The 27,117-nt window shown below is 44.4% G+C and overlaps 1 protein-coding gene across 1 annotated transcript in view; it reads right to left on the bottom strand.

Annotated features, from left to right (window-relative positions):
• KCTD7 (potassium channel tetramerization domain containing 7) overlaps window positions 1-23,740 on the bottom strand; it is a 29,222-nt gene extending 5,482 nt beyond the window's left edge. Inside the window, exons 1-3 of the mRNA XM_077296386.1 lie at window positions 23,372-23,740; window positions 15,270-15,439; window positions 8,170-8,348 (exon numbers count right to left, since the gene is read on the bottom strand). Of these exons, the coding sequence (XP_077152501.1) occupies window positions 8,170-8,348; window positions 15,270-15,439; window positions 23,372-23,521 (499 nt within the window). The 5' untranslated portion in view covers window positions 23,522-23,740. The remainder of the gene's footprint in view (window positions 1-8,169; window positions 8,349-15,269; window positions 15,440-23,371) is intronic.
• Between the last annotated feature and the right edge of the window lie 3,377 nt (window positions 23,741-27,117).

Here is a 27,117-nt window from a genome sequence, read left to right as displayed (position 1 = left end):
TTAAAACAAAATAAAACAAAACACCCTAAGCGAAAGTCCGTAGGACTGAGACAGGAGCACAAGAGTATATGGACAATCAAGATCCCAGAAAAGAGGAAAAGGACAAAGATTCATTCAGACCCTTAGGGGTCAACGTATCCAATAACGTGATCCATTTTGCCTCAACTTGCGCCAACACCTTCTTATAGTCCAACCCTCTGATGCCAAGATGGATTACATCTATCCCCCTCACCTTAAATGAAGATGGCTCGCAGTTATGATACTGCCAAAAATGACGGGGGATGGTTTTGAGGAGGGTAATGTCGGTCGCTGTCTTGGCCGCACAAATGTCCCGCACATGCTCGCGTACTCTGACTCTAAGTTCCCTTGATGTGAGTCCCACATAAATTTTGTGACACCCACATGTAGCATAATATATCACATTTGAACTGCTACAGGAAATCCGATGTCTTATATCAAAGGTTTTTTTACCATCGGACGAGTGGAAGGTGGAGCAGCGCAGGACATTTGAGCAGGCAAGACAGCGACCACATGGTATACATCCTAACGTTGGTCCTTTAGTACAGAATGGATGCTTCATAGTAGGCACATAATGACTGCTAACAAGAAGATCCTTTAAATTTTTGGATCTTCGTGCAGTCATGAGAGGAAAATCACCCAAAAATTCCCCCAGGGAGGGTTCAACGCTCAAGATGGACCAATGTTTAGATAGGATCTGCCGCATGTCCTCCCATTCGTGGTTGAACGTCGATATGAACCGAATCGGTCCATTATCGGTGGTAGACGGTCGAGCTCTGGTACCTCTGAGGAGGTTGCCACGTGGAGTTGCCCGTGCTCTCCGGTATCCTTGCTTGATGCACCGGTTTGAATAACCCCGCGCAGCAAACCTAGATTTAAGATCGGAGGCCTGCATTTCAAATTTTGCGTCTGATGAACAGATCCGCCTCATCCGGAGGAACTGTCCGACCGGGACGGCCCGTATCGTAGATGGAATGTGAGCTGAGGACACATGAATCAAAGAATTCACAGATGTTGGCTTCCTGTATACATCTGTCTGTATGGACCTATCCGAGTCCACTTCAAAAATAACATCTAAAAAATTGACCCTTTTAAGATCATAACTATAGGTCAAAAAAATATTCAAAGAATTTTGATTCAGCATCCCCATGAATTCCCCCAGCTGCTGCACCGTCCCATCCCACAAGAAAAAAACATCGTCTATATATCTATGCCAGCACAGCACATGGGAGGCGGCCCGTGGGCCCTCGTCGCCCAAAATCGATCTCTCCCAGGCACCCAAGAAGAGATTGGCATACGAGGGCGCACAGGCCGCGCCCATGGCTGTGCCGCGCCTCTGTAGATAAAAATGATCTTTGTAGACAAAAAAATTGTGGGTAAGGACGTAGTGCAGCAGCTCTAAAATAAAGTCACATAACGGGCCGTCACGGTCGGAGGCCTCCGGGAAGAGGCGGACCGCATCGATGCCATGTTGATGGTTAATGCAGGTATACAGGCTCTCCACGTCGGCCGTTACCATCAGAGTATTATGATCCACAAAAATGCCGTCGACCCTCGCCAGGGCGTCCGTTGTGTCACGTACATATGACGGTAGTGTTTCAACTAGGGGTTTAAGGTAAAAATCAATAAATTGGCAGATCGGATTGCAGAGACCCCCAATACCAGACACAATGGGACGTCCAGGGGGGTCGAGGGCATTCTTGTGGATCTTAGGAAGCAGGTAAAATGTTGGAATTTTGGGAAATTTGACCGTTAGACCCTCTAATACCTGTTTAGTAATAATGTCTCTATCCAGAGCTCGAACCAGAATACCTTGTAGGTCGAGAGAGAAAGTAGCCAGAGGATTGTAGGATAATCTAGAATATGTATCGGGATTCCTCAGCTGTCTGAGGGCCTCGCGCTCATATTTGTCCTGTGGCCAGATCACAATGTTCTCCCCCTTGTCTGCTGGTTTAAAGACAATATCTGGTAACGATTGTAGTTGAGATAAAGCTAAACGTTCTTTGTGAGTCAAATTATCATGGCGTCTCCTTGTTGAGAGTTTTTTGAAGTCCTCACCAACACATTTGGTGAAGACCTCAATCGCCGGACTCAGAGACAAGGGGGGGAACTTGGTAGATCTGGGCAAGGAAGAGGTGGGGAATCTATTGGTATGTGGACCAACCTGCTCATTAAGAAGGTCCTCCAAGTTCTGGAGAGTCTCTCTGCGTGCGCAGCTATGCATGACGCTCCCTCAGCACTTCCAGGACCTGTGGCGTGCGGCGCGCATGCGCCGGTCCCGACCGCGCGATTGGCCCTGATTAGACATGTGATCAACCCTTTGACCTCAAAAGGTCCTTTTGCATCGATTCTCTCACCTCCCTTGAGAAAGTGGTATGTTGGGGACGCGAAACGCGCGTCGGGGGGCTCTCTCTACACCCGGCCCCGGAATCCCTCCAACTTCTGCCCGTGGTAAGTGCTGGCTGGCCCCATATGATATCGTTTTAGTACTTCATTTACTATATACTCTGTTCCCTGCGGGGGTAATTGTACATATACGATTGCATTTTGGGCCATACCAACCTGCCTGTGCCGTACTCTGCTATATGTGCACTTTATATTTGTATAGACTGCTAGGCACGAAGGGGCTTAAGTGGTTGGAGGCTTCTGGCTGCCCTGTTATCTTGCTTTGCACATGTGTCACTTTATTGGATTTTTCCATTTATACTGTTGGTATTTATATGTAATGTGAACTTTCAATAAACTTTTGTCTTTTATCTTCTCATACCCAAAAGAACTCTTTTTTTCTCTTTATGAAAATGTTGCTTTGAGTGGGTATATCCCTTCCTTGTATGGGCTAAACGGTAGCCTATCAGGTGATTTCAAGTATGTTTAAGAGGTTTTTCTGGCTACTAATATTTTCTGTGTTTTTCACAGTTATCCTCTATGTCAATATGGACTTTCGTGCCCGTGACCAAACGTGGCGCGCATTAATTAATGACACTGTGCAGGACGATACACAGGGGTGTTCTGTAGGAACTGACAGGAGTACACAAGATGCTATTAACAAATTTAAGGATTTGATCAGGAAAAGGACGCGTATCTGGTGGAATCATGCATTCTTAGAGCAATACATACAAAAAGATCTGATACCTCGTGGTTTAAGAGTACAAGTCTTCCCATCTTTCCCTGTCGAAGACAAAGTATTTAAAAATAAATGGGAGATTTTGACCAACACATGCTCCAGAGGCTTTCTGGAATTATTAAAAAATCTGAATCAGGACTCCCTTACCTCCCTGGAGGGTGAGATCGAGGAGTTACAGATTGTCTTACGTAGGGACATGACGTCTGATGCCCTCAAAAAACTTAATGAGGAAATGGACTCCCTCTGTCAGAAATGGGCGAATGAAATTCAGTCCACTAAAAGTAAGAAATTCCAGAGAGATGTGGAAGACAAAAGACTATCACGGGTTTACCGATGGCAGAATAGCAATGATCGGTCAAGGCCTCGATTTAGAAATGCAACGTACTCTAGGTCACGATCAACATCCGCCAGATCTAACTTTTCTGGAGATGATGAAGTGATGTCTAAGAATGCCAAACAGAGTGGAGCTTCAGGAAGCACAGTAAATAATAAACGAACAACTAGACAGACTGCTAAATCTAAAACTAATGTAGCAGCATCATCCGACTCCCAGGGGGGGCTTCAGGTAGTCAATTGATCTTCTTATCAACTTACAGATGCTCAGTTACAGCTTTTATCTAAAGGACTTTCTTTTTCTCCCACTAATTCATTTCATTATTTTACAGCGATAAAGGATCTGCACTTGTTCTCCCGAAAATTGTTATTGAAAAAACTGCATCAGAAAAAGAATCTTTGTGAACATATGAGTGAGGCCGAGAAAGAGACTCTCCAGAACTTGGAGGACCTTCTTAATGAGCAGGTTGGTCCACATACCAATAGATTCCCCACCTCTTCCTTGCCCAGATCTACCAAGTTCCCCCCCTTGTCTCTGAGTCCGGCAATTGAGGTCTTCACCAAATGTGTTGGTGAGGACTTCAAAAAACTCTCAACAAGGAGACGCCATGATAATTTGACTCACAAAGAACGTTTAGCTTTATCTCAACTACAATCGTTACCAGATATTGTCTTTAAACCAGCAGACAAGGGGGGGAACATTGTGATCTGGCCACAGGACAAATATGAGCGCGAGGCCCTCAGACAGCTGAGGAATCCCGATACATATTCTAGATTATCCTACAATCCTCTGGCTACTTTCTCTCTCGACCTACAAGGTATTCTGGTTCGAGCTCTGGATAGAGACATTATTACTAAACAGGTATTAGAGGGTCTAACGGTCAAATTTCCCAAAATTCCAACATTTTACCTGCTTCCTAAGATCCACAAGAATGCCCTCGACCCCCCTGGACGTCCCATTGTGTCTGGTATTGGGGGTCTCTGCAATCCGATCTGCCAATTTATTGATTTTTACCTTAAACCCCTAGTTGAAACACTACCGTCATATGTACGTGACACAACGGACGCCCTGGCGAGGGTCGACGGCATTTTTGTGGATCATAATACTCTGATGGTAACGGCCAACGTGGAGAGCCTGTATACCTGCATTAACCATCAACATGGCATCGATGCGGTCCGCCTCTTCCCGGAGGCCTCCGACCGTGACGGCCCGTTATGTGACTTTATTTTAGAGCTGCTGCACTACGTCCTTACCCACAATTTTTTTGTCTACAAAGATCATTTTTATCTACAGAGGCGCGGCACAGCCATGGGCGCGGCCTGTGCGCCCTCGTATGCCAATCTCTTCTTGGGTGCCTGGGAGAGATCGATTTTGGGCGACGAGGGCCCACGGGCCGCCTCCCATGTGCTGTGCTGGCATAGATATATAGACGATGTTTTATTCTTGTGGGATGGGACGGTGCAGCAGCTGGGGGAATTCATGGGGATGCTGAATCAAAATTCTTTGAATATTTTTTTGACCTATAGTTATGATCTTAAAAGGGTCAATTTTTTAGATGTTATTTTTGAAGTGGACTCGGATAGGTCCATACAGACAGATGTATACAGGAAGCCAACATCTGTGAATTCTTTGATTCATGCGTCCTCAGCTCACATTCCATCTACGATACGGGCCGTCCCGGTCGGACAGTTCCTCCGGATGAGGCGGATCTGTTCATCAGACGCAAAATTTGAAATGCAGGCCTCCGATCTTAAATCTAGGTTTGCTGCGCGGGGTTATTCAAACCGGTGCATCAAGCAAGGATACCGGAGAGCACGGGCAACTCCACGTGGCAACCTCCTCAGAGGTACCAGAGCTCGACCGTCTACCACCGATAATGGACCGATTCGGTTCATATCGACGTTCAACCACGAATGGGAGGACATGCGGCAGATCCTATCTAAACATTGGTCCATCTTGAGCGTTGAACCCTCCCTGGGGGAATTTTTGGGTGATTTTCCTCTCATGACTGCACGAAGATCCAAAAATTTAAAGGATCTTCTTGTTAGCAGTCATTATGTGCCTACTATGAAGCATCCATTCTGTACTAAAGGACCAACGTTAGGATGTATACCATGTGGTCGCTGTCTTGCCTGCTCAAATGTCCTGCGCTGCTCCACCTTCCACTCGTCCGATGGTAAAAAAACCTTTGATATAAGACATCGGATTTCCTGTAGCAGTTCAAATGTGATATATTATGCTACATGTGGGTGTCACAAAATTTATGTGGGACTCACATCAAGGGAACTTAGAGTCAGAGTACGCGAGCATGTGCGGGACATTTGTGCGGCCAAGACAGCGACCGACATTACCCTCCTCAAAACCATCCCCCGTCATTTTTGGCAGTATCATAACTGCGAGCCATCTTCATTTAAGGTGAGGGGGATAGATGTAATCCATCTTGGCATCAGAGGGTTGGACTATAAGAAGGTGTTGGCGCAAGTTGAGGCAAAATGGATCACGTTATTGGATACGTTGACCCCTAAGGGTCTGAATGAATCTTTGTCCTATTCCTCTTTTCTGGGATCTTGATTGTCCATATACTCTTGTGCTCCTGTCTCAGTCCTACGGACTTTCACTTAGGGTGTTTTGTTTTATTTTGTTTTAAACCTTCTACGTGTTTTTATATGTTGTGTAATTCTGGTCTATTTATAATCCTTGCAGCAGGACCAAACAGCGGGGGCCATTCTTTTTACCATCTGAATAGATAAAGTGACAGGGACACTGATCCAGATCATCTGGGCTATTATCCTAATTGGCCCGAAGGTGTCTGGGAGAATCGTATGCGGACATTGGTGGAGAAAGAACTTCTGTGGGATCGACCTATAACTTATGACTATGTGATTTATGACCCTTGATGATTATGATGTGTCGACCCCCATCGTTCCGCATGCATGCCTATAGCTACCTCTCAGGCGTTTATATCTTGTATTCTCCTTTTTATTATTCCTTCGTTTATACTGCTCATACCCTGTGTTCGGCTTTGAGTGGTTGTGCGCATGCGCTCCGTTGCCCGGGATCCCTGTGGTGCAGCGGCGTGTCTTTATGCGTTCCTCGCATGCCTGGGGCTTTTTTCTCTCCCCGCGCGTGCGCAGCTATGCATGACGCTCCCTCAGCACTTCCAGGACCTGTGGCGTGCGGCGCGCATGCGCCGGTCCCGACCACTCGCGATTGGCCCTGATTAGACATGTTATCAACCCTTTGACCTCAAAAGGTCCTTTTGCATCGATTCTCTCACCTCCCTTGAGAAAGCGGTCTGTTGGGGACGCGAAACGCGCGTCGGGGGGCTCTCTCTACACCCGGCCCCGGAATCCCTCCAACTTCTGCCCGTGGTAAGTGCTGGCTGGCCCCATATGATATCGTTTTAGTACTTCATTTACTATATACTCTGTTCCCTGCGGGGGTAATTGTACATATACGATTGCATTTTGGGCCATACCAACCTGCCTGTGCCGTACTCTGCTATATGTGCACTTTATATTTGTATAGACTGCTAGGCACGAAGGGGCTTAAGTGGTTGGAGGCTTCTGGCTGCCCTGTTATCTTGCTTTGCACATGTGTCACTTTATTGGATTTTTCCATTTATACTGTTGGTATTTATATGTAATGTGAACTTTCAATAAACTTTTGTCTTTTATCTTCTCATACCCAAAAGAACTCTTTTTTCTCTTTATGAAAAAATCTGACATATGATGTAGTACGTTATGTTGGGAAGATGTTAAGGAGGACCTGTTGTCAGGTCACAAGTGGCCAGTTTAACTTCTTATTTTATTCTCACTGTTCACTGTAGTATTCCTTTTTTGTATTTTAAATCTGCCTTCAGGTTCCAGGAACATGGACCTTTTTATTTAGTGCAAATTTGTATAGTGGTGATCACAGGATTCTTTTGGCAATAAAACTTATTACTGAATTAAAAAGCAAATATCAGGCACCGTATAGCAGGTTTTTAAAAATTACAAAAATGAGATGAAAGAAAAAAAAATTGCCATTTTTAACCTGGTGGCAAGAACTCTAAGGGCAGAGACAGACTGCCGTATTTCTCGTGGGAGAATTGCATTGTAAACCTCGTACTGGCTGTTGGCTCTCCTGACCTGAGCTTGACAGCTGCATAGTAATCCATCACGCAGTCTTGCACAGTCTTGCTGTGATTCTCGCAGGAGAAATACGGCAGTCTGTCTCTGCCCTAACAGTTAGGCTCTGTTAGTACTTTTGCCTTCCACTGGAAGGGACAATATACCTCTGCTGGAAGGCTCTGACGCCATAATACAAAAAGGATTATCAAAATGTATATCTTTTTTACTGTAGATCTTTGCATAAAAATGGTGTAGTATACTACACATATTCCATACAAAAAAACACACCGTAAAAAACACTATTCCGACACATACTCGCATGCTATGAGGTATGGTGGGCGTCTACAAAAATTTACTCAGGTGGGTACACAATTAAAGCTGAGTTCAAGCAATAAGGTGCTCATGTGCCTGGGATTTTTCATGGTAAGTACTAATTTTTTATTATAAGGAAGCATTCTAGGAAATATGTCCCAGGGATTTATTACTGTACCTATTTATGTCCATTTATGATACTGGGAAGAGAATAATCAATAAATGTCGCAGTCTACGCCGCAGTAGTAAGAACATAAACATTTCCTTACCTTTATAATAAGGCATTAAGTCCAGGAATGCTTGCCTCACTTTCTCTCCGGTAAGAGGCTGCATCTTGTCCAAGAGGTCAAGCAGTGGCCCAATGGAATAGTACTGAGCCTCTTTGTAGACCATTTTAACACGGCTTCGGGGAGGTAGTTCACCACAGCGTAAAAAATTTAATATATCTCTAAAAATAAAAACATTTAGTTACACTGATGATAAAAGTGGTCCCAAACGTTAACATGTGAGGAACATATTATGTCATTAACAATCAGTGAATGGAGAGCTTGGACTTAATCCCACATTTAGGCTGGAGTCACACACAACGTATACAAATACTGTCTGTTTTTTACAGACCAAATATGCAGAAATATGCTGAAAACCTCATGTTCAGTTACATAAATTTTTGTCTAGCGGCTTTAGATCAACGTATGATTTTTGGAGGTGCGGTTCATGCTCTTTTTTTTCCTTTTTGTGCAAAGAATGTTCTAGTCTCTTTCTTGGACCAGCACTCCTCCCATTTGGCACAGGTGATTTTAATTAGCAGGAGACTGCAAAGTAAGGGGTCTAGCCCATTTTGGCTCTCACTGAAGAGCTGGACGAAGGTGAGTTTCAGTGCTCCTTTCATTTTGATGCTGGTGCTGTGTGGCGGCCATTGTTGCCGTGGCTTTGTGCTGGTGGGGCGGCGCGGTCTGGAGTCTTGGGGGCTCAGTCTCGCAGCATGGGTGCTGTGGGGCTACAGGCCGTCTGCCCTGCTGGTGCATTGCCGCTGTGGCGGTGGTCGCCGCATGGCTCCGCTCCGTTAGGGCGGTAGGACCCACTACGACGTTTGCCGTGACGTGGCAGTGGGCTTCATACAGTCTGATCAGAATGTTAAACTGAAAACCTCATGTTCAGTTATACAAATATTTGCCTAGCGGCTTTAGATCAACATATGATTTTTGGAGGTGCGGTTCATGCTCTTTTGTTTCTTTTTGTAAAAAGCAAGTTCCCTGAACAGTGATCCATATGTCGTCCGTAGGTAAAAGTGTGGCTGAAGTATTTTGCGCATGTAAACCTCCGTATGGCATCCATATGGCGAGATTTTCTCGCCGGCTTGCAAAATGGACATAGAATTGATCCATGGGCTCAAATATTTGTGAGAACATACATATACATATATATATATATATATATATATATATATATATATACACACACTAGCTGAAGAGCCCGGCGTTGCCTGGGCATAGTAAATATCTGTGGTTAGTTGTAGCACCTCACTTCTCTTATTTTCCCATCACGCCTCTCATTTTCCCCATCACATCTTTCATTTTCCCCCTCACATCTCATTTTCCCCCTCACTCCTCTTATTTTCCCCCTCACTCCTCTCATTCCCCCCTAACACTTGTCATTTCGACCTCACATCTGCCATTTTCCGATCACTCCACTATTTTCCCTCACTCCTCTCATTTTGCACTCACACCTTTTCATTTTCACCTCACACCTCTCATTTTCACCTCAGTATATACATGTTTGTCATCTCCCTTATATATAGTATACACCTGTATGTCATCTCCTGTATATAGTATATACCTGTATGTCATCTCCCCTGTATATAGTATATACCTGCTGTGTCATCTCCCCTGTATATAGTATATACCTGTATGTCATCTTCTCCTATATATAGTATATACCTGTATGTAATCTCCTCCTGTATATAGTATATACCTGTGTCATCTCACCTATATATAGTATATATCTGTGTGTCATCTCCTCCTGTATATAGTATATACCTGTATATCATCTCCTCCTATACATAGCATATACCTGTATGTCATCTCCTCCTGTATATACTATATACCTGTAGGTAATCTGCTCCTGTATATAGTATATACCTGTGTGTCATCTCCTCCTGTATATAGTATATACCTGTATGTCATCTCCTCCTGTATGTAGTATGTACATGTATGTCATCTCCTCCTCTATATAGTATATACCTGTGTGTCATCTCTCCTGTATATAGTATATATCTGTGTGTCATCTCCTCCTGTATATAGTATATACCTGTGTGTCATCTCCCCTGTAAATAGTATATACCTGTGTGTCATCTCCTCCTGTATATAGTATATATCTGTATGTCATCTCCTCCTGTATTAGACCTCGTTCACATGTTATTTGGTCAGTATTTTTACCTCAGTATTTGTAAGCTAAATTGGCAGCCTGATAAATCCCCAGCCAACAGTAAGCCCACCCCCTGGCAGTATATATTAGCTCACACATACACATAATAGACTGGTCATGTGACTGACAGCTGCCGGATTCCTATATGGTACATTTGTTGCTCTTGTAGTTTGTCTGCTTATTAATCAGATTTTTATTTTTGAAGGATAATACCAGACTTGTGTGTGTTTTAGGGCGAGTTTCGTGTGTCAAGTTGTGTGTGTTGAGTTGCGTGTGGCGACATGCATGTAGCGACTTTTGTGAGATGAGTTTTGTGTGGCGACATGCGTGTAGCAACTTTTTGTGTCGAGTTGCATGTGACAGGTTAGTGTAGCAAGTTTTGTGCAGCATGTCTTGCGCATGGCGAGTTTTGCGCGTGGCGAGTTTTATGTGTGGTGCCTTTTGAGTATGTGCAAGTTTTGTGTGAGGCAACTTTTGCATGTGTTGCAACTTTTGTGCATGTGGCAATTTTTCCGCGTGTGCAAGTTTTGCGTGTGGCGAGTTTTCCATGAGGTGAGTTTTGCACGTGTGGCGAGTTTTGCATGTGGAGAGTTTTGCGCGTGGCGAGTTTTGAGCGGCGACATTTGTGTTTCGACTTTTATGTGGCGAGGTTGGTGTATGTGTGGTGAAATGTGCGCTGAGGGTGGTATATGTGTTCGAGCACGTGGTAGTGTGTGGCGGATTTTGTGTGTGTGTTCATATCCCCGTAGTGGTGTGGTGATTATCCCATGTCGGGGCCCTACCTTAGCAACTGTACAGTATATACTCTTTGGCGCCATCGCTCTCATTCTTTAAGTCCCCCTTGTTCACATCTGGCAGCTGTTAATTTGCCTCCAACACTTTTCCTTTCATTTTTTCCCCATTATGTAGATAGGGGCAAAATGGTTTGGTGAATTGGAAAGCGCGGGGTTAAAATTTCACCTCACAACACAGCTTTGACGCTCTCGGGGTCCAGACGTGTGACTGTGCAAAATTTTGTGCCTGTAGCTGCGACGCCTCCAACACTTTTCCTTTCAATTTTTCCCCATTATGTAGATAGGGGCAAAATTGTTTGGTGAATTGGAAAGCGCGGGGTTAAAATTTCACCTCACAACATAGCTTTGACGCTCTCGGGGTCCAGACGTGTGACTGTGCTAAATTTTGTGGCTGCAGCTGCGACGCCTCCAACACTTTTCCCCCATTATGTAGATAGGGGCAAAATTGTTTGGTGAATTGGAAAGCGCGGGGTTAAAATTTCACCTCACAACATAGCCTATGACGCTCTCGGGGTCCAGACGTGTGACTGTGCAAAATTTTGTGGCTGTAGCTGCGACGGTTCAGATGCCAATCCCGGACATACACACATTCAGCTTTATATTATATATATATATATATATATATTTTTTTTTTTTTTTAATACAGAGCTAGATAGCAGAGAAGCCAGTAATTCAATTGCCGGCTTTTGCCATCTCCTTCTCAAGCCCGACAGGATATGAGACATGGTTTACATAAAGTAAACCATTTCATATCCCTTATTTTTTTTACATATTCCTCATTACTAATGTTAGAAGTGTTTGTGTGCAAAATTTGGGAGCTCTAGGAGTTAAAATAAAGGGTTAAATCTCAGAAAAAACTGGCATGGGCTCCTGCACAATTTTCTCCGCCAGAGTGGAAAAGCCAGTGACTGAGGGCAGATATTAATAGCCTAGAGAGGGTCCATGGTTATTGGCTCCCCCTGGCTAAAAACATCTGCCTCCAGCCACCACAGAAAAGGCACATCTGTAAGATGCGCCTATTCTGGCACTTAGCCTCTCTCTTCCCAATCCCCTGTAGCGGTGGGATATGGGGTAATAAAGGGTTAATGTCACCTTGCTAATGTAAGGTGACATTAAGCCAGGTTAATAATGGAGAGATGTCAATAATACACCTCTCCATTATTAATCCAATAGTAATAAAGGGTTAAAAAAAACACACAGTATGAATAAAGTATTTTAATGAGATAAATACACATGGGGTTTTAACATCTTTATTTTACGCTCAATCCAACTGATGACCCTCAATCTTCTGGAAAAAATGGAAAAATAAAACAACAACAATATCCCATACCTGTCCACCATACAGTCATGTCCCACGATGTAAATCCATCTGAAGGGGTTAAATAATTTTACAACAAGGAGCCTGCTAATGCAGCCGCCCCTGCCTGTAAAAACTGGGGAATGAATGCTACAGGGGAGCGTAGCATCGTAGACTTCGGTGATGCACCTCCTGGTGGCATAAACTCGTTTGAACTCTAGCGTGAGTTTATGCCACCAGGAGGTGCATCACCGCAAGTCTACGAAGCTACTATATCTATTCTATGTGTAGACATTTATTTTATTTATTCTATTCTAACCTGTCAGTGTGATTTTACTGTACACCGCACTGAATTGCCGGCTTTTCTATAGAACACCGGTGCGTATTTCTCGCTAGTCACACGCATGGTCCGTGTGTAATCCGTATTTTTCTCTACCCCATAGTTTCATTGGCGGATTTTTTGCGCAATAAGCTGACAAACGCAGCATGCTGCGATTTTCTCAGCCCATAAAATACAGCCGAGACCAGGGACCCTACAACTTGTACAAGTCTGAGACCATGTTTTTAAGAAAGTTCTAAATATAAGTGAAGTTTTATTCTTATGAATTTCTACGGTGGAGATAACCCTTTTTTTCTGCTTGCAATTTGACTATGCCTTTGATCAGAGCGGCTCCGTGCATGGATGGACCTTGGAATCTAATGAAGATTGGTGAGCTGACTATCCATCTCCCCCTTACCTTACTAAATTCATTAAGTGGAGTCACCCTCTGTTAACATATTTTTCTAATGGATCTGTGTGTCCAATCCAAGAAACATTAGTGTATGTTCTGTTTGCATCTGTTTTCAATGAATAAATTGCTAGGCAACAATAATAATGAAAAAAGCTCAGTTTATATCTTCAGTTTTTAAAAACAAAAAGGAGAAAAAAAAAATGTATGCTGTATTGATCCATTTTTTTTGAGAACGAAAAAAAAGCTGTCATTTGAATGTTCTCTCCAAGTTAATATTGCATCTTTGCCACTTGTAAAGGGTTTAATTTCAGCAACAGGGGAATTGCTAGATATGCACGGCTTAAAGGCATTGTTGGGTAGTTTGATACTTATTAAATATTCTTGGGATCAGTTTCCAATAACAGACTGTGGGGGTCAAACACATGGCACACCCATCAATGAGCCGTTATCCAGCTGTAGAAGATCAGTGGGGGTGCCAAGTGTCAGACCCTCATCGATCTGATATTGATAACCTTGGATGGATCATCAATATCAAAGGAGTGGACAGCCCCATTAATAAAGTGACTGCACTCAAGCTTTATGTAATGTACATAGACAACAGTCACAGAAATGAATAACGGGGAATTAAAGAGCCGCTTTTCATTCTGTTTATTGACAGTAGGTCTACTCTGAATGATCAGGATGTCTGTGCGGAGAAAGTTCACGAGTCTGGCTCTGTGTGACATTCCGTTTACTTCCCTTCTCTGTGGCTTGTTTGTGTGGGGCCTGGGCTGGAACCAAGACATTAATAATTATGTCATAGGAAGCAACAGAGACGAGAGTTATGTGTGGCTTCCTGTATAGAATAACGGTGACCCTCAGCATCACTAGAAATTGACATGCCTGCCCCAAAGGCCCCAGAGATTAGGTGGCTTATCACGTCTGCAAGTCCTGACAGGCCTGTATATACCTGTAGCTATGTAACGGGTAAGAAACAAGCCTGCACAAGTATAAGGAGCGATGTACTCAATGATCTTATATGATAAAATATATCTGCCCTGGTGTCACAATGGGCAACGTGAAAACTGAGATGATTGACAGGTCTGTATATAGTGCTGTATACCCAGTGACAGGGAGTGTCATGTCAGCGGTTCACGGCCTCATTCACAAAGTGGACGGGGTACTAGTGGAGCATAAAATACCATATTAAAAAAAAAAATCACAACGTGAGGGCCTAACCAGTTTATTTTGTGATCATGACGTATTACTTGCTCACAGAGAATGAGGCCATACAAAGAGGCTATTAAAATTAATAGGCTATCCATCTAATGTACAGGCACGCTGAGTCCTCCATGACAGTAATAAACTTGCTTCTTTAATCTTGGTTCGAGATGAGGGTCCTAAAAGAAGAACTGCGCCTCTATAAGCTCACAATGCATGCATTTTTGACTAAAAATCATTTTTCTAGACTAAAAAGTTTACATTTGCCTTCCATAGCCTCTGGGTTGCACTGTCTATTTTGGATGTGGAATGTGTTAACTGAGCATTGTTCAGGTGGTCTAGTGGGAGAGTATGTACATTTTTTATCTATCTTTTTTTCTCCTTTATGAGCACAAATCACATAAAAATTGAATGTGCAGAGTCTGTAAAAGCCAACTCTTTATTGAAACCAAAGTCCAAAAATTATTTTTAGCTTCAAGTACATACATTTAAGTAAAAAAAAAAAATTATGACTACAGGGAGACAGTGTTTTTCTAAATTTGGTAGTGAATTGGGCCTAGCTGCAATATCAGGATCAGCCAATGTGAAAAATACACAGCTGTAACTAGTGAACTATATATAGAGGCCGTGACCACTTTAATCATCTGATTGGCAGGGGTGATAGTCCCGATATTGATCACCTATCCTAAATAAATGTCATCAACAGTTTTAGTCCTGGAAATCTTAAAGCACAAACTAATGATTACTGTACTAGTACATATACATGGGTATAAGGTAAAAAAAAAAAAAATATATGGCAAGACCAAAACAACGCTATGCGGATAATGGAAGTACCTACATGACAGTGTCACGCTCATGTCTATATCTTCTCAGATACTGCACTTCCAAACAGCAAGGTGGTGCTTATCAAATCTCTTCCTTACCCAAAGTATGATCCATCTCTGTCAATAAAGTATCTGCCCTCAGCATCCGTAGGAATGTGGTGACGTCCACTAAACATGGCAGCCAGCATGGTGTCTTCATACCTCTGCAGTGTAGACAGCCTGGTGGTGAAGCACGTGCCTCCCACACTAAGTGGAACAACCTCTGGAAGCTGCAGAAGAATAAAGAACAAGGTACTTCCAGTAGCAATGGTTTACGGATTGAGAGTGAGAATAATGTACAGACCTGGAGTGCGGTGTTCAAGCTAAATACCAATAATATTACTAAATTGCTGCTTCTGTTTGGCATGGAGCAAGCATACAGCACATATACCTAGTCGCTTCCATAGTGTTCAGAAAAATGTTCACTCAGATAATCATGCACAATACAGTAGAAAAATTCACAGAGGAGCCAACAATGCCCTTCATTGTGCGAGTCCTGCCAGAAGAAAAGCCTTACATTTGTGACTTTACAAAGCGCAGGGTGCAGAAGATGTGCTTTTGATTATACCAAAGGTATTTTAATTTTAATAATTAGATTTCAATTTATTATTACGTTATGTTGTAAACCACTAAGGGACGTCAGACTGGAGGCACACTATGTTCACACTGGGCGTTTTTGTTTGTTTTTTTCATGCAAATTTTTTTACAGTACCAGCAAAAGCTATGAGATGTTAGAAATGTCATGCACACTGTTTTTGGCACTTCTTTCAGCGTTTTTCACCCAAGTGTAACTTAAGCATTTTACCTGTGCTCAAAAAAATATCGTCCTTCCACGGTAATGAAATAGCGCTGCCACCAGGAAAGATTTTTAGCAAGTTACAGACCACAAAATAGGCTAGAAAAGTTTCCTTATATATTCCTTTTTAGGATTCTGTCTCTGATTGTTTATCTTTGGGGCTGTAACTTTATGGAACAAGAGTGGATGACTTACTCCTGCCAGACAGATAATAACCAACAACATACAAAATCACAGATTGTAAATATAGAAACCACTGGAGCACTAAGCAGACGAGTACAAGACTTTGGCAGGGGTGGACCTCTAACTCAGGGCGGTTTTTCACACGTCAGTGGCTCCGGAACGTGTGGTGACAGTTTCCTCACGTACCCTAGACACTGACACACGTAGACACATTAAAATGAATGTGTCTCTGCAGATGTCAGCGAGTTTTCACGGACCATGTGTCCGTGTGTAAAACACGGAGACATGTCAGTGTTCGTGGGAGCGCACGGATCACACGGACCCATTAAAGTCAATGGGTCCGTATAAACACGTACCGCACACGGATGCCGTCTGTGTGCTGTCCGTGTGCTTTTTTAAAGTCATCGGGTTAAAAATTGAAAAAAAAGCTTCAATACACGGACACGGACAGCACAGGGACGAAAAATACGGACACACGGACAAGAAACACAGACACACGACAGCACACAGATGACCTACATGCACACGTACACGGATAGCTCCGGGACCGTTTCTTCACGTACCGGAAAAATCTGGACATGTGAGACTGGCGTCAGGAAGCGTTGTTTGTATAGTGGTGTAGACTTTAAGCAAGAGTGATGTTCCTTTAAGATGAAGGAGCGCAGTATGTCTGTGCCTGGTGTGTTACTGTGAGGAGGGTGAAGCTTATATACAGGAGGTAACTCTCTCTGTCTATCTCTCTCCCTCTTTCTCGCACAGGATGCACTGGGGAAAACATCACCTGCCCTGCTATAATCACTGTCCTAAAATGTTTTAATTAACCCTTACTTTACAATGATGAAAGCTTTATTGTATATCTTGTACCAGGTCCAATTTTATCATGGCTATAAAGAGTTAACATTAACTTCTAAGCCCAAGGGAAGGTCAATCCTTCAGCCATGGTTCCCTAGAGGTTTCCTCCACATGGGTTTTTTCCTCTCCCGAGTGCTGTAGGATGACTCTTTGTGAGTCAGAGGTTTGCTTAGTCTAATGCTTTTGCAGGGACTTCTACATTTTAAGTTTACAAAAGTGATTTAGAAAAAAAAAAAATCTAAATGTCAAATATGACTTGTAATTTATAACTCGTCACAGCTTTGCAGTTTAGGAGTCAGGTGGAAGTTAAGGTGGACTCATTTTAAATAATAGAGGAGGTAAAAGCTCATGGTGGTGAACAGGCTCGGCTTTGGTGGCCAGCCTCAAGGACGTTGTAATGGTAACGTCAATCAGGGGCGGGCACAGTGGTTAAGCACAGGAGTGAGGATAATAGCGTCATTGGTGCCCTGAAAGTTTACTGGCTCCGCTTGAATGGCAAGCCAGTGCGTGCCGCCCCTTTATGGCTGTCTGTCCTGGTGCTGTATGTCAGACAGCTGGGGGTATCACAGTACTTGTGAATCCCAATTTACTAGCACTTCTCCTGATTCCTACTGTGATTGTTTTAATCCTGTGAGTTAAAGTTGTGGCCTTTTTGATAACCAAAATAATGTGTTTTGTGCATTTATTCCAGTCTCTCAGTATACTGTAGTTATGGTTGTTTTAAGATGGAGTGGGGATCCGTCCCATAACCAAAAGTCATGTAAGGCTACTTTCACACTGATCCGTCTGTACGGGCCCGTCGCCATGCTTCGGGCCGACGTACCGACGGACGCTGTGAAATAACTGCAAGACGTGAGCAGCGGATGCAGTTTTACAACGCATCCGCTGCCCATTCTGCAGTCCGGGGAGGAGGGGGCGGAGTTTCGGCCGCGCATGCGCGATCGAAAATGGCGGACGCGACGCACAAAAAAACGGTATATGGAACGTTTTTTTGTGCCGACGGTCCTCCAAAACAACGCATCCGTCGCACGACGGATGTGACGTGTGACAATCCGTCGCTAATGCAAGTCTATGGAGAAAAAACGCATCCTGCGGGCAACTTTGCAGGATGCGCTTTTTCTCCAAAACGACGCATTGTGACGTACGTCGCACAACGCAAGTGTGAAAGTAGCCTAAGTTGTGTATTCTCTACTTTCCTTACTATGCATTGCATCAAATTCAATGAAAATGTAGAACAATGAGATTTCCGAAAACCTATATACAATGCCCTCTTAACAGTCTTCCATTTTAAACGCAATATCTCTATCAGTAAAGCAGCAAGCGAAGAAAATACAAGCGTGATCGCTGATCAGGCGTATCTTAGCTCACAGTATGGTGCTGTCAGTATAGGACATTGTTCCAGGCTGTTTGCATTGGAATGTATCCCTCAGACAGAGCTTCCAGGACATCCTGACCATATGCATCTGGCACTGCTAGAGGGAAAGGGATGGGGACCGTGCACATGATTATTCTGTGGGAAGGCCAGAACTGCAGAGATCAATGTCATTTCTGTGCATTTCCTGGAATTTCTGCTTAGTGCAGCCTCCTCTGGGTGTAGAATACAAATGATGCTCTTTTTGGGTAAACTCCTAAGGGCTCATACTTCATTTCATACAGAAAAGAAGATTAGCATCTACAGTTGAAACCAGAAGTTTACATACACTATATAAAAGACACATATGCATGTTTTTCTCAATATCAGACACGAAATCAGAATAAACCTTTCCCGTTTTAGGTCAATTAGGATTACCATAATTATTAATATTTGCCAAATACCAGAATAATGAGTATATTTATATAGTGTATGTAAACTTCTAGTTTCAACTGTTTATATTTACACTAGTCTTACAGCGTTCATTTTACAACTAGTGAGACAAAAAACAAAAAACACCTTGTACACCTTATAGGCAAGATGTGGGCAGACCATAACCCTCAGGTGGCACACAGGTGCCCACCCTGTTGCACACAGCTTTCCTCATTTTTCAAAAAAGCCTGTTTAAATCAACATATCATCTCGGTGATTCCGCCATCTGCTCATGTCACCAAGCTGGAATACAGAACTGGGGAGTGGAAGAGACTGCAGCTCAAAGTGGGAGGAAATATAAAGAGTACAGGAGGGCACATAGCCGACGTTGTAAAGTGGGTCATGTGGGGATATTGACAGTACACATTATAAGCCCAAATTGTGTTATCAGCACTGATAAGGTGTTATATGAGCATGCTCATGTGCCCACCGAGTGTCTTTGGGGTGCTCTTATACTATGTTCGACTCCCGGAGGCTGCATGTCTCGTGGCTGTTCGATAGCCACAACACATGCTGGGATTGCCTGTTGCGTTTTTAAAGGGGGTCTGGCAACAAGTCAAAAGGGGACAGTATTTGCTCTTATTTTCTTCCTGCTGCTGCAGAAAAAAATGTTTTCCCTTTAAATCTGCTGTATGAGTCTAGATATATAGGGCTTTTCATTTAGTGCTACTTTTAGGCTATGTGCACACGTTGCGGATTTGGTACGGATCAGCAGCGCATTGGCCGCTGCAGATTCGCAGCAGTTTTCCATGAGTTTACAGTACCATGTAAAGCTATGGAAAACAAAATCCGCGGTGCACATGCTGCGTAAAAAAATGCGCGGAAACGCTGCAGTGTATTTTCCGCAGCATGTCAATTCTTTGTGCGGATTCCACAGCGGTTTACACCTGGTCCATAATAGGAATCCGCAGTTGTAAAAACGCAGGTGAAATCCGCACAAAAACCATGGTAATTCCGCAGTGCGGATTTTCTGCGGATTTACCAAAATCAGTGCGAAAAATCCGCACACCTTTTCGCAACGTGTGCACATACCCTTATGGTCCTTACAAGGTGGCATGGCACACAGGATTCTCTAAGTGACATATCTTTAAGCCGCTCTGAATTATTACCCTGTGGGCACTGCCCCATAGATAAAGACCACAAAAAATGGCACTGAATAAAAAGGCCCATATCTCTAGAACCGTTTGGTGGACTTATATATTGACTTGGGGATACGTCCTCTTTATATGCAGAATTAAAGGTTTTCTGAACTTAAAAATGCATTAATAACTGATGCTTTAAAGGGAATCTGTCACTCCAAAAATGGCCTATAAACTAAGGCCACTGGCATCAGGGGCTTATCGACAGCATTCTGAAATACAGATTATATTATACTCACCCAGGGGCGGTCCCGCAGTGCAGTACTTTGCTCTGCCCTCAACAGGGCAGACAAAGTACGCCTGCGCAGGAGCTGCGGCAAGAAGACAAGAAGAGGACGTGATCATATGGAGATGGGAGGCCCCGGATCGGACCGCGACGCCCATCGGACCGGACCGCATCGGGACCGCCCCTGGGCGAGTATGATCTAACCTCTTTTTCTCATCTTTCAGGATTCATCGGGGGCTTATCTACAGCATTACAGAATGCTGTAGATAAGCCCCGGATGCCGGTGGCCTTAGTTTATAGGCCATTTTTGGGGTAACAGATTCCCTTTAAATCTGCCACTAAAAGAAATAAAATAAAAGGGGAAAACGCAAAAAAAAAAAAAAAAAGAACAAAATCATAATAATTAAAGATAAACTATTGCTTATTAGGGGGGTTTCGGGGCAGTCAGTAAACATTCAGAAGAATGACGATATGCAAAAAAAGATATGTAACAATTACTTGCTACTCATATATCCAGGCTTCAGAATTCAAAAGACGCCAGTCAGCTACGGCTGTGTTCACACGTCCAGTAATCATCAGCAAGAACGGATCCAGCAGCAATTTGTGGGCAAAAAAGCACAACTTCTTAGGCTAGTTTCACACTAGCGTTTGCATGAGCTGCGGACTTCCTCCGTGAAGCCCCGCCCTCAGCCGCACCTCCACCTCTAGCTCCGCCTACTTCTGCATGCGGCCATGCGTACGTATCTTTAACATTAGGTACGCAGGTCATGTGGCAGTATGCGGATGCTTCCGCATGCGTCTTTTTGACGATGCGGAAAAAAAAAAAAATGCTACAAGCTGCGTCCTACGCTGGTCGCCGCATCGTCAAAAAGACGCATGTGGAAGCATCTGCATACAGCGGCACGACCTGCGTACCTAATGTTAAAGATAGGTACTCAGGCCACATGCCGGCCGCATGCATAAGTAGGCGGAGCTAGAGGTGCGGTCGAGGGCGGGGCTTCACGGAGGAAGTCCACAGCCCTCCGCAGCTCATGCAAATGCTAATGTGAAACCGGCCTTAGTCCATCTTTAAATAAGTGATCTCTTCTGAATCATTTTTTTTTTTTTTTTTACATTGAAGTCTATGGAAAATGGACTGGTTAATTAATCATCTATTTTTCTTTCATTTGTAACGGATCCGTATTTTACTTGATTGTTGCTGGATCCGTTCTAACGCATCACTACCGGACATGTGAACATAGCCTAAAAGAAATGAGCGGACCACTCTTCTGGCGGTTTCTGCTCTGAATATGCTCCATACTTTACAATACAATGGGAAGGCTCAAATGAAGCCCAAAAGATGACCCAGGCGTCTTTTTGAGTGTTTTCGCCTCAGTCACCACAAGCAGTTTCTTCATTGCTGAAAAGACAAAAAAGAACAAGTGGAAAGCGCCAGTAAAAAATAAAAAAGACACCATGAAACAGTCAAAAATGAAGAAGCAAGTTCTCAGAAAATGACCAAAAATATGCAAAAAAGATGCTTCAGGGTGAATAACACCAACGTGCCCTGAAGTCGCAGCATTTACACCATGTTGGGAATATATACTGCTCTTTCACGCTGTGTTTCCTCCGCTCAATAATAGGGTATTCTCAAGATTGTAAGTTATTCCCGACACATTAATTCCTAATGGCACCCCAGAGATAGCCAAGCGCTGTGCTCATCTGTCACAATTAGACCTCTACTGCAAAAAAAATATAATATTAAGAAAGCATGATATGGGCACCAATGTGCTACACTATTCTATACAGTAAAAAGATGGAAACCCCAACGTATTCCGCCTGCATGGAGGCTTTTGGAAGGAAATGTTAAGGTTAGATATGTGATGGGAGCTTTCCTTGTGCACATTGTAAATGGACACAGAAGACACAGGCTCAGATACATCCTCAATGGTGACCAGTAACTATATGGGGAGAAGATGATTTTTCATTTCCGCTGACACAGACACTGTATGTGGGATAATGTCATGGTACCTCGCCGTAAATATATCCAGTCCTTGATGTTGCATTAACAAGGAGAATGACTAATACGGTGGAAGAATAAACGTTTACAACTACAAGTAAAACACAAAACCTTAGAGGAAACGGACAGGAGAACACTTCGGACAGGGGAAGTTGGCAGCAATGGCAAATTGGCAGATTTCGCTTTAGGACCCTGGAGCTTACAGATCAAGAATAAACATGGCGCATCCTTCCGAAACAGATCCACTATTCAAATCATTGCTATGCCACCTAATAGGTTTTATTTGATAAACCTTTCCTACCAGGATGCCACTTTCCTTGCTATTAATGGCTTTGTTGAAAAGGGTAATATAATCGCCCACTATACATGCTCCAGCTCTGAGGACCATGTGTGGTTCCAAACTGCTGGGAGTTGTAGTGCTAGTGGCACATACACCCCAGCGACCCAGCTGCTCTATGGTGAGAGATGCCAGGTCACCACAGGATGCCAAGGTGCACCAGAAGCCTGAGATCTCAGATCAGGGGACCACCGACGATACCACCATGCTCTTATAGGTTTCTATCACCAATGTGCATTTTTGATTATATTCAATATTTTATTATATTATACTTGATTTTTCATATTATACTTATTTTTTTATACTTATTTTTGCTTATCCTTTTATTTTAGATGTTCATATTTTACATCATATTATTATATTATACGTGATTTTCATATTATATTTTAGACTATATTTATATTATACTTAAATATTAGATTATATTATACTTGATTTTTGATCATTTTATGTTACACGTTCTTATACCCGAATCTTAGATAGTTCTATTTTACATTACAGTGTTATTGTATTATACTTTTATTCTTATACAATATTTCTATTATACATGAATATTAGATATTTTAGATGAGATTCTGCCTGCATGTTATATGATATTATCCTATGACCCCGGCCTGGCACATTGGAAGCATTCCCACAAGTGGCACATCACCCAGCCCCAGAGCCCCCCATGCTGCCCACCCAGGACTGTACCAAGCCCTGTGTGCGCAGCCCTGCCCAGCCAATGGGTGCCAGCTGAGGCAGTGGGAAGGACAGAAGCTAATGGAGGAGCCTGGCACAGACCTACCTGCGGCGGGGGCAGCTTTCCGTGCAGGGAGAAGGTGGCACTGCTGGGGGTGGGGGTGGCTGGCTCGATCAGCTCATCTTCAGCATCAGAACTCGACATGGCATCATCCGGGGTCCCTCTGTCTTCAAACTGCCCCGAAACTACCACCATCCCTCTAAGCTTCTCTGCCGGGGCCTCACTTGTCAGAGCTGGGGAGGGCTGTGCGGTGGTGCGGCCACGGGTAGCTCACAGCTGCCTGGCACTCATGCTGTGCCCGTCCTGAGGTGTGTGTGGGTTATGTGCCCGGGATGTGACCTGTCTGCACACACTTGTATCTGGCAGCATCACCCCGGAGCTTGTCTGCTGACGTCACAGGGCGGGCTCTGCGGCTCCCCGGGAGCGTCACGTGGCTGGTTTGTTTCCTCGCCATCTCCTGTCAGAATCTGCGCCTCAGGCTCCTTCCTAAATAGTAATGACACCTTCGTGACCAATAGTGGCCGCACATAACTGGCCCGAGAGCTGACAGTGAGTGGGGCCTCGTACAACACAGCCCTATACCACTACAGGGCCGAAATAATACAGCCATACAGCTGCTAGGACCAAAGTAATACCGCCATACTGACAGCACAGTGCCATACAGCTGCTAGGACCAAAGTAATACCGCCATACTGACAGCACAGTGCCATACAGCTGCTAGGACCAAAGTAATACCGCCATACTGACAGCACAGTGCCATACAGCTGCTAGGACCAAAGTAATACCGCCATACTGACAGCACAGTGCCATACAGCTGCTAGGACCAAAGTAATACCGTCATACTGACAGCACAGTGCCATACAGCTGCTAGGACCAAAGTAATACCGTCATACTGACAGCACAGTGCCATACAGCTGCTAGGACCAAAGTAATACCGCCGTACTGACAGCACGGTGCCATACAGCTGCTAGGACCAAAGTAATACCGCCATACTGACAGCATACCTCCCAACCGTCCCGATTTCAGCGTGACAGTCCCGCTTTGGCACCGGGGTCCCGCTGTCCCGCTTCGGGCATTTAAAATCCCGAATTTGCGGCCGCCGGTGAAGCCCCGCCCACTTCCGGGACGTAGAGAGAGCCCGATTAGTACCCGCTGTTCGTTCCGTTCCCTGGGACTGCGTTGTAGCCACGCCCCCTTGAGTTGCCTCACCGCCCGCCTCCGGCTTCCTCCTCAACTATAGACGTGGGCGGACTCTGAGGACAGAGCGGCAGCACCCGGACTGGTTTCTGGCACGGGGGCAGAGTTGTGAGACACTCCGTGTCTGTGTGACCGCGGGAGCAGCGAGCGGATCTCCAGACTGTAAGTGAATGTATGTGTCTCTCCCCCTCTCCATGCAGCGCTGCCCTGCTGCGGTTACAGCAGAGACTCTGACAGCATAGGAGGACTGACAAACTAAACTTTGTCTCCCCATGGTGCGCGCACCCCGCTCCCACTCTCCCCCTGGTACCCATCCATCGGATTCTCCACCAACCTGGTGCAGCACCCCTTACATTCTATGGGGGCTGCCACCTGCCTGTGTTACATTCTATGGGGGCTGCCACCTGCCTGCGTTACATTCTATGGGGGCTGCCACCTGCCTGCGTTACATTCTATGGGGGCTGCCACCTGCCTGCGTTACATTCTATGGGGGCTGCCACCTGCCTGCGTTACATTCTATGGGGGCTGTGCAGCATTATATTCTATGGGGCTGTGCTGTATTACATTCTATGGGGACTGAGCTGTAATGCTGGATACAGCAGTCAGCGGCGCAGCTGGATGACACCATTCAGCGCCGTGGGAGTGGAAGCTGCCGGCTGCTGCGAGGGAGCGCGGTGAAAGGTGTTTGTGTGTACTGATGGAGAAGGCAATGATGGGGGTGGGGTAACCATGTGTGGCCATTATACTGCACCCAGCATTGTGTGGGGCCATTATACTGTACCCAGCATTGTGTGGCCATTATACTATACCCAGCATCGTGTGGGGCCATTATACTGTACAAAGCATCATGTGGCGCCATTATACTGTATGGACCATCACGTGGGGCAAGTATACTGTACGCAGCATCATGTGGGGCCATTATACAGTATGGAGCATAATGTGGCCAATGGCCATTGTACAGTATGGAGCGTCGTGTGTGGCCATATTTTTTTGTTCATAATTATTGTTAACGAAACATTGTGATCAGAAGTGCTAAATGGGTGTGGTTGGGGCGTGGCTAGTTGTGAAATGGGTGTGGCCTAAAATTTGCCGCGGCGCCATACAGCTGCTAGGACCAAAGTAATACTGCCATGCTGACAGCATGGTGCCATACTGCTGCTAGGACCAAAGTAATACTGCCGTACTGAGAACACAGTGCCATACAGCTGCTAGGACCAAAGTAATACTGCCGTACTGAGAACACAGTGTCATACAGCTGTGTGGACCAAAGTAATACTGCCATACTGAAAGCAGGGTGCCATACAGCTGCTAGGACCAAATTAATACTGCCATACTGACAGCACAGTGCCATACAGCTGCTAGGACCAAAGTAATACTGCCGTACTGAGAACACAGTGCCATTACAGCTGCTACGACCAAAGTAATACCGCCATACTGAGAACACAGTGCCATACAGCTATGGGGACCAAAGTAATACTGCCGAACTGAGAACACAGTGCCATTACAGCTGCTACAACCAAAGTAATACCGCCATACAGAGAACACAGTGCCATACAGCAGCTAGGGCCAAAGTAATACTGCCGAACTGAGAACACAGTGCCATACAGCTGCTAGGACCAAAGTATTACTGCCATATTGAGAACACAGTGCCATACAGCTGTGGGGACCAAAGTAATACTGCCATACAGAGACCACAGTGCCATACAGCTGTGGGGACCAAAGTAATACCGCCATACTGACAGCACGGTGCCATACAGCTGCTAGGACCAAAGTAATACCGCTGTTGAGGGAGGATCTAAATTGATCCTTCACGGTTAACTCAGTGATTTCCAAATTAATCTACAGGGCGTTGCCGGCAACTGAAAATGACCAGACGGAGACGTGTGCCTCTGTATGGGGGATCGAGCAGATCTCTGGCCCCCGTTTTATTGTGTATTGCTTTTCATAATCATAGAAATTATACTTCAACCAATCAGCATAAGAACACGCTCACAGTTCGTAACCTATAAGAATGCAGGAAAAACTTAACCCATGAGTATACAGAAAAACCGGAAACTACATATATGGTCATATCTTCTTGGCATAGTATGTGTTTTTCTAACAGGTGCCTCAGTCTTGTATAGCGATACACCCCCGAAGCTATTATCTGGCTCGAGTCAGAAGACTCAAGGTCTTTATACCAATTATGAACCATAGCCTAGTTGAATAACAGGCTTGTGAACAACAAGATAAAGTTACTTCATGGCAGCTGTAACCTTTTACCTAATTAAATAACAGAATTTATCTTTAAGCAACAAGAAAATGGAGTCAAAAACTCAAAATGGAGAACCTTTCATAATTTGTTCCTTCACATTCCCCCCTAGATAAATTTTGTTAATTAATATCCAGCATCAGAGGTACTATCCCAAGCTCTAAGCTCGAGGGGTACTGGTCTTCACATGACTGGTGCCATGTTACCAGCCATGGCTGTTGTGGCGTACCCGTCCCCCCTGTATACTAGAATTTACGAATAACAATTGTTGATAACAGTAGTGGGGATCTTTTGAAGACAGCCATGCGCTTGGCTCCAACATCTTCATCAGGTAACTTTTGAA

The sequence above is a fragment of the Ranitomeya variabilis genome, chromosome 3 (assembly GCF_051348905.1).
Source record: "Ranitomeya variabilis isolate aRanVar5 chromosome 3, aRanVar5.hap1, whole genome shotgun sequence".
Taxonomy (NCBI): domain Eukaryota; kingdom Metazoa; phylum Chordata; class Amphibia; order Anura; family Dendrobatidae; genus Ranitomeya; species Ranitomeya variabilis.
Note: the sequence above shows the minus strand (reverse complement) of the source record. Positions and strands in the feature narration are given on the sequence as shown.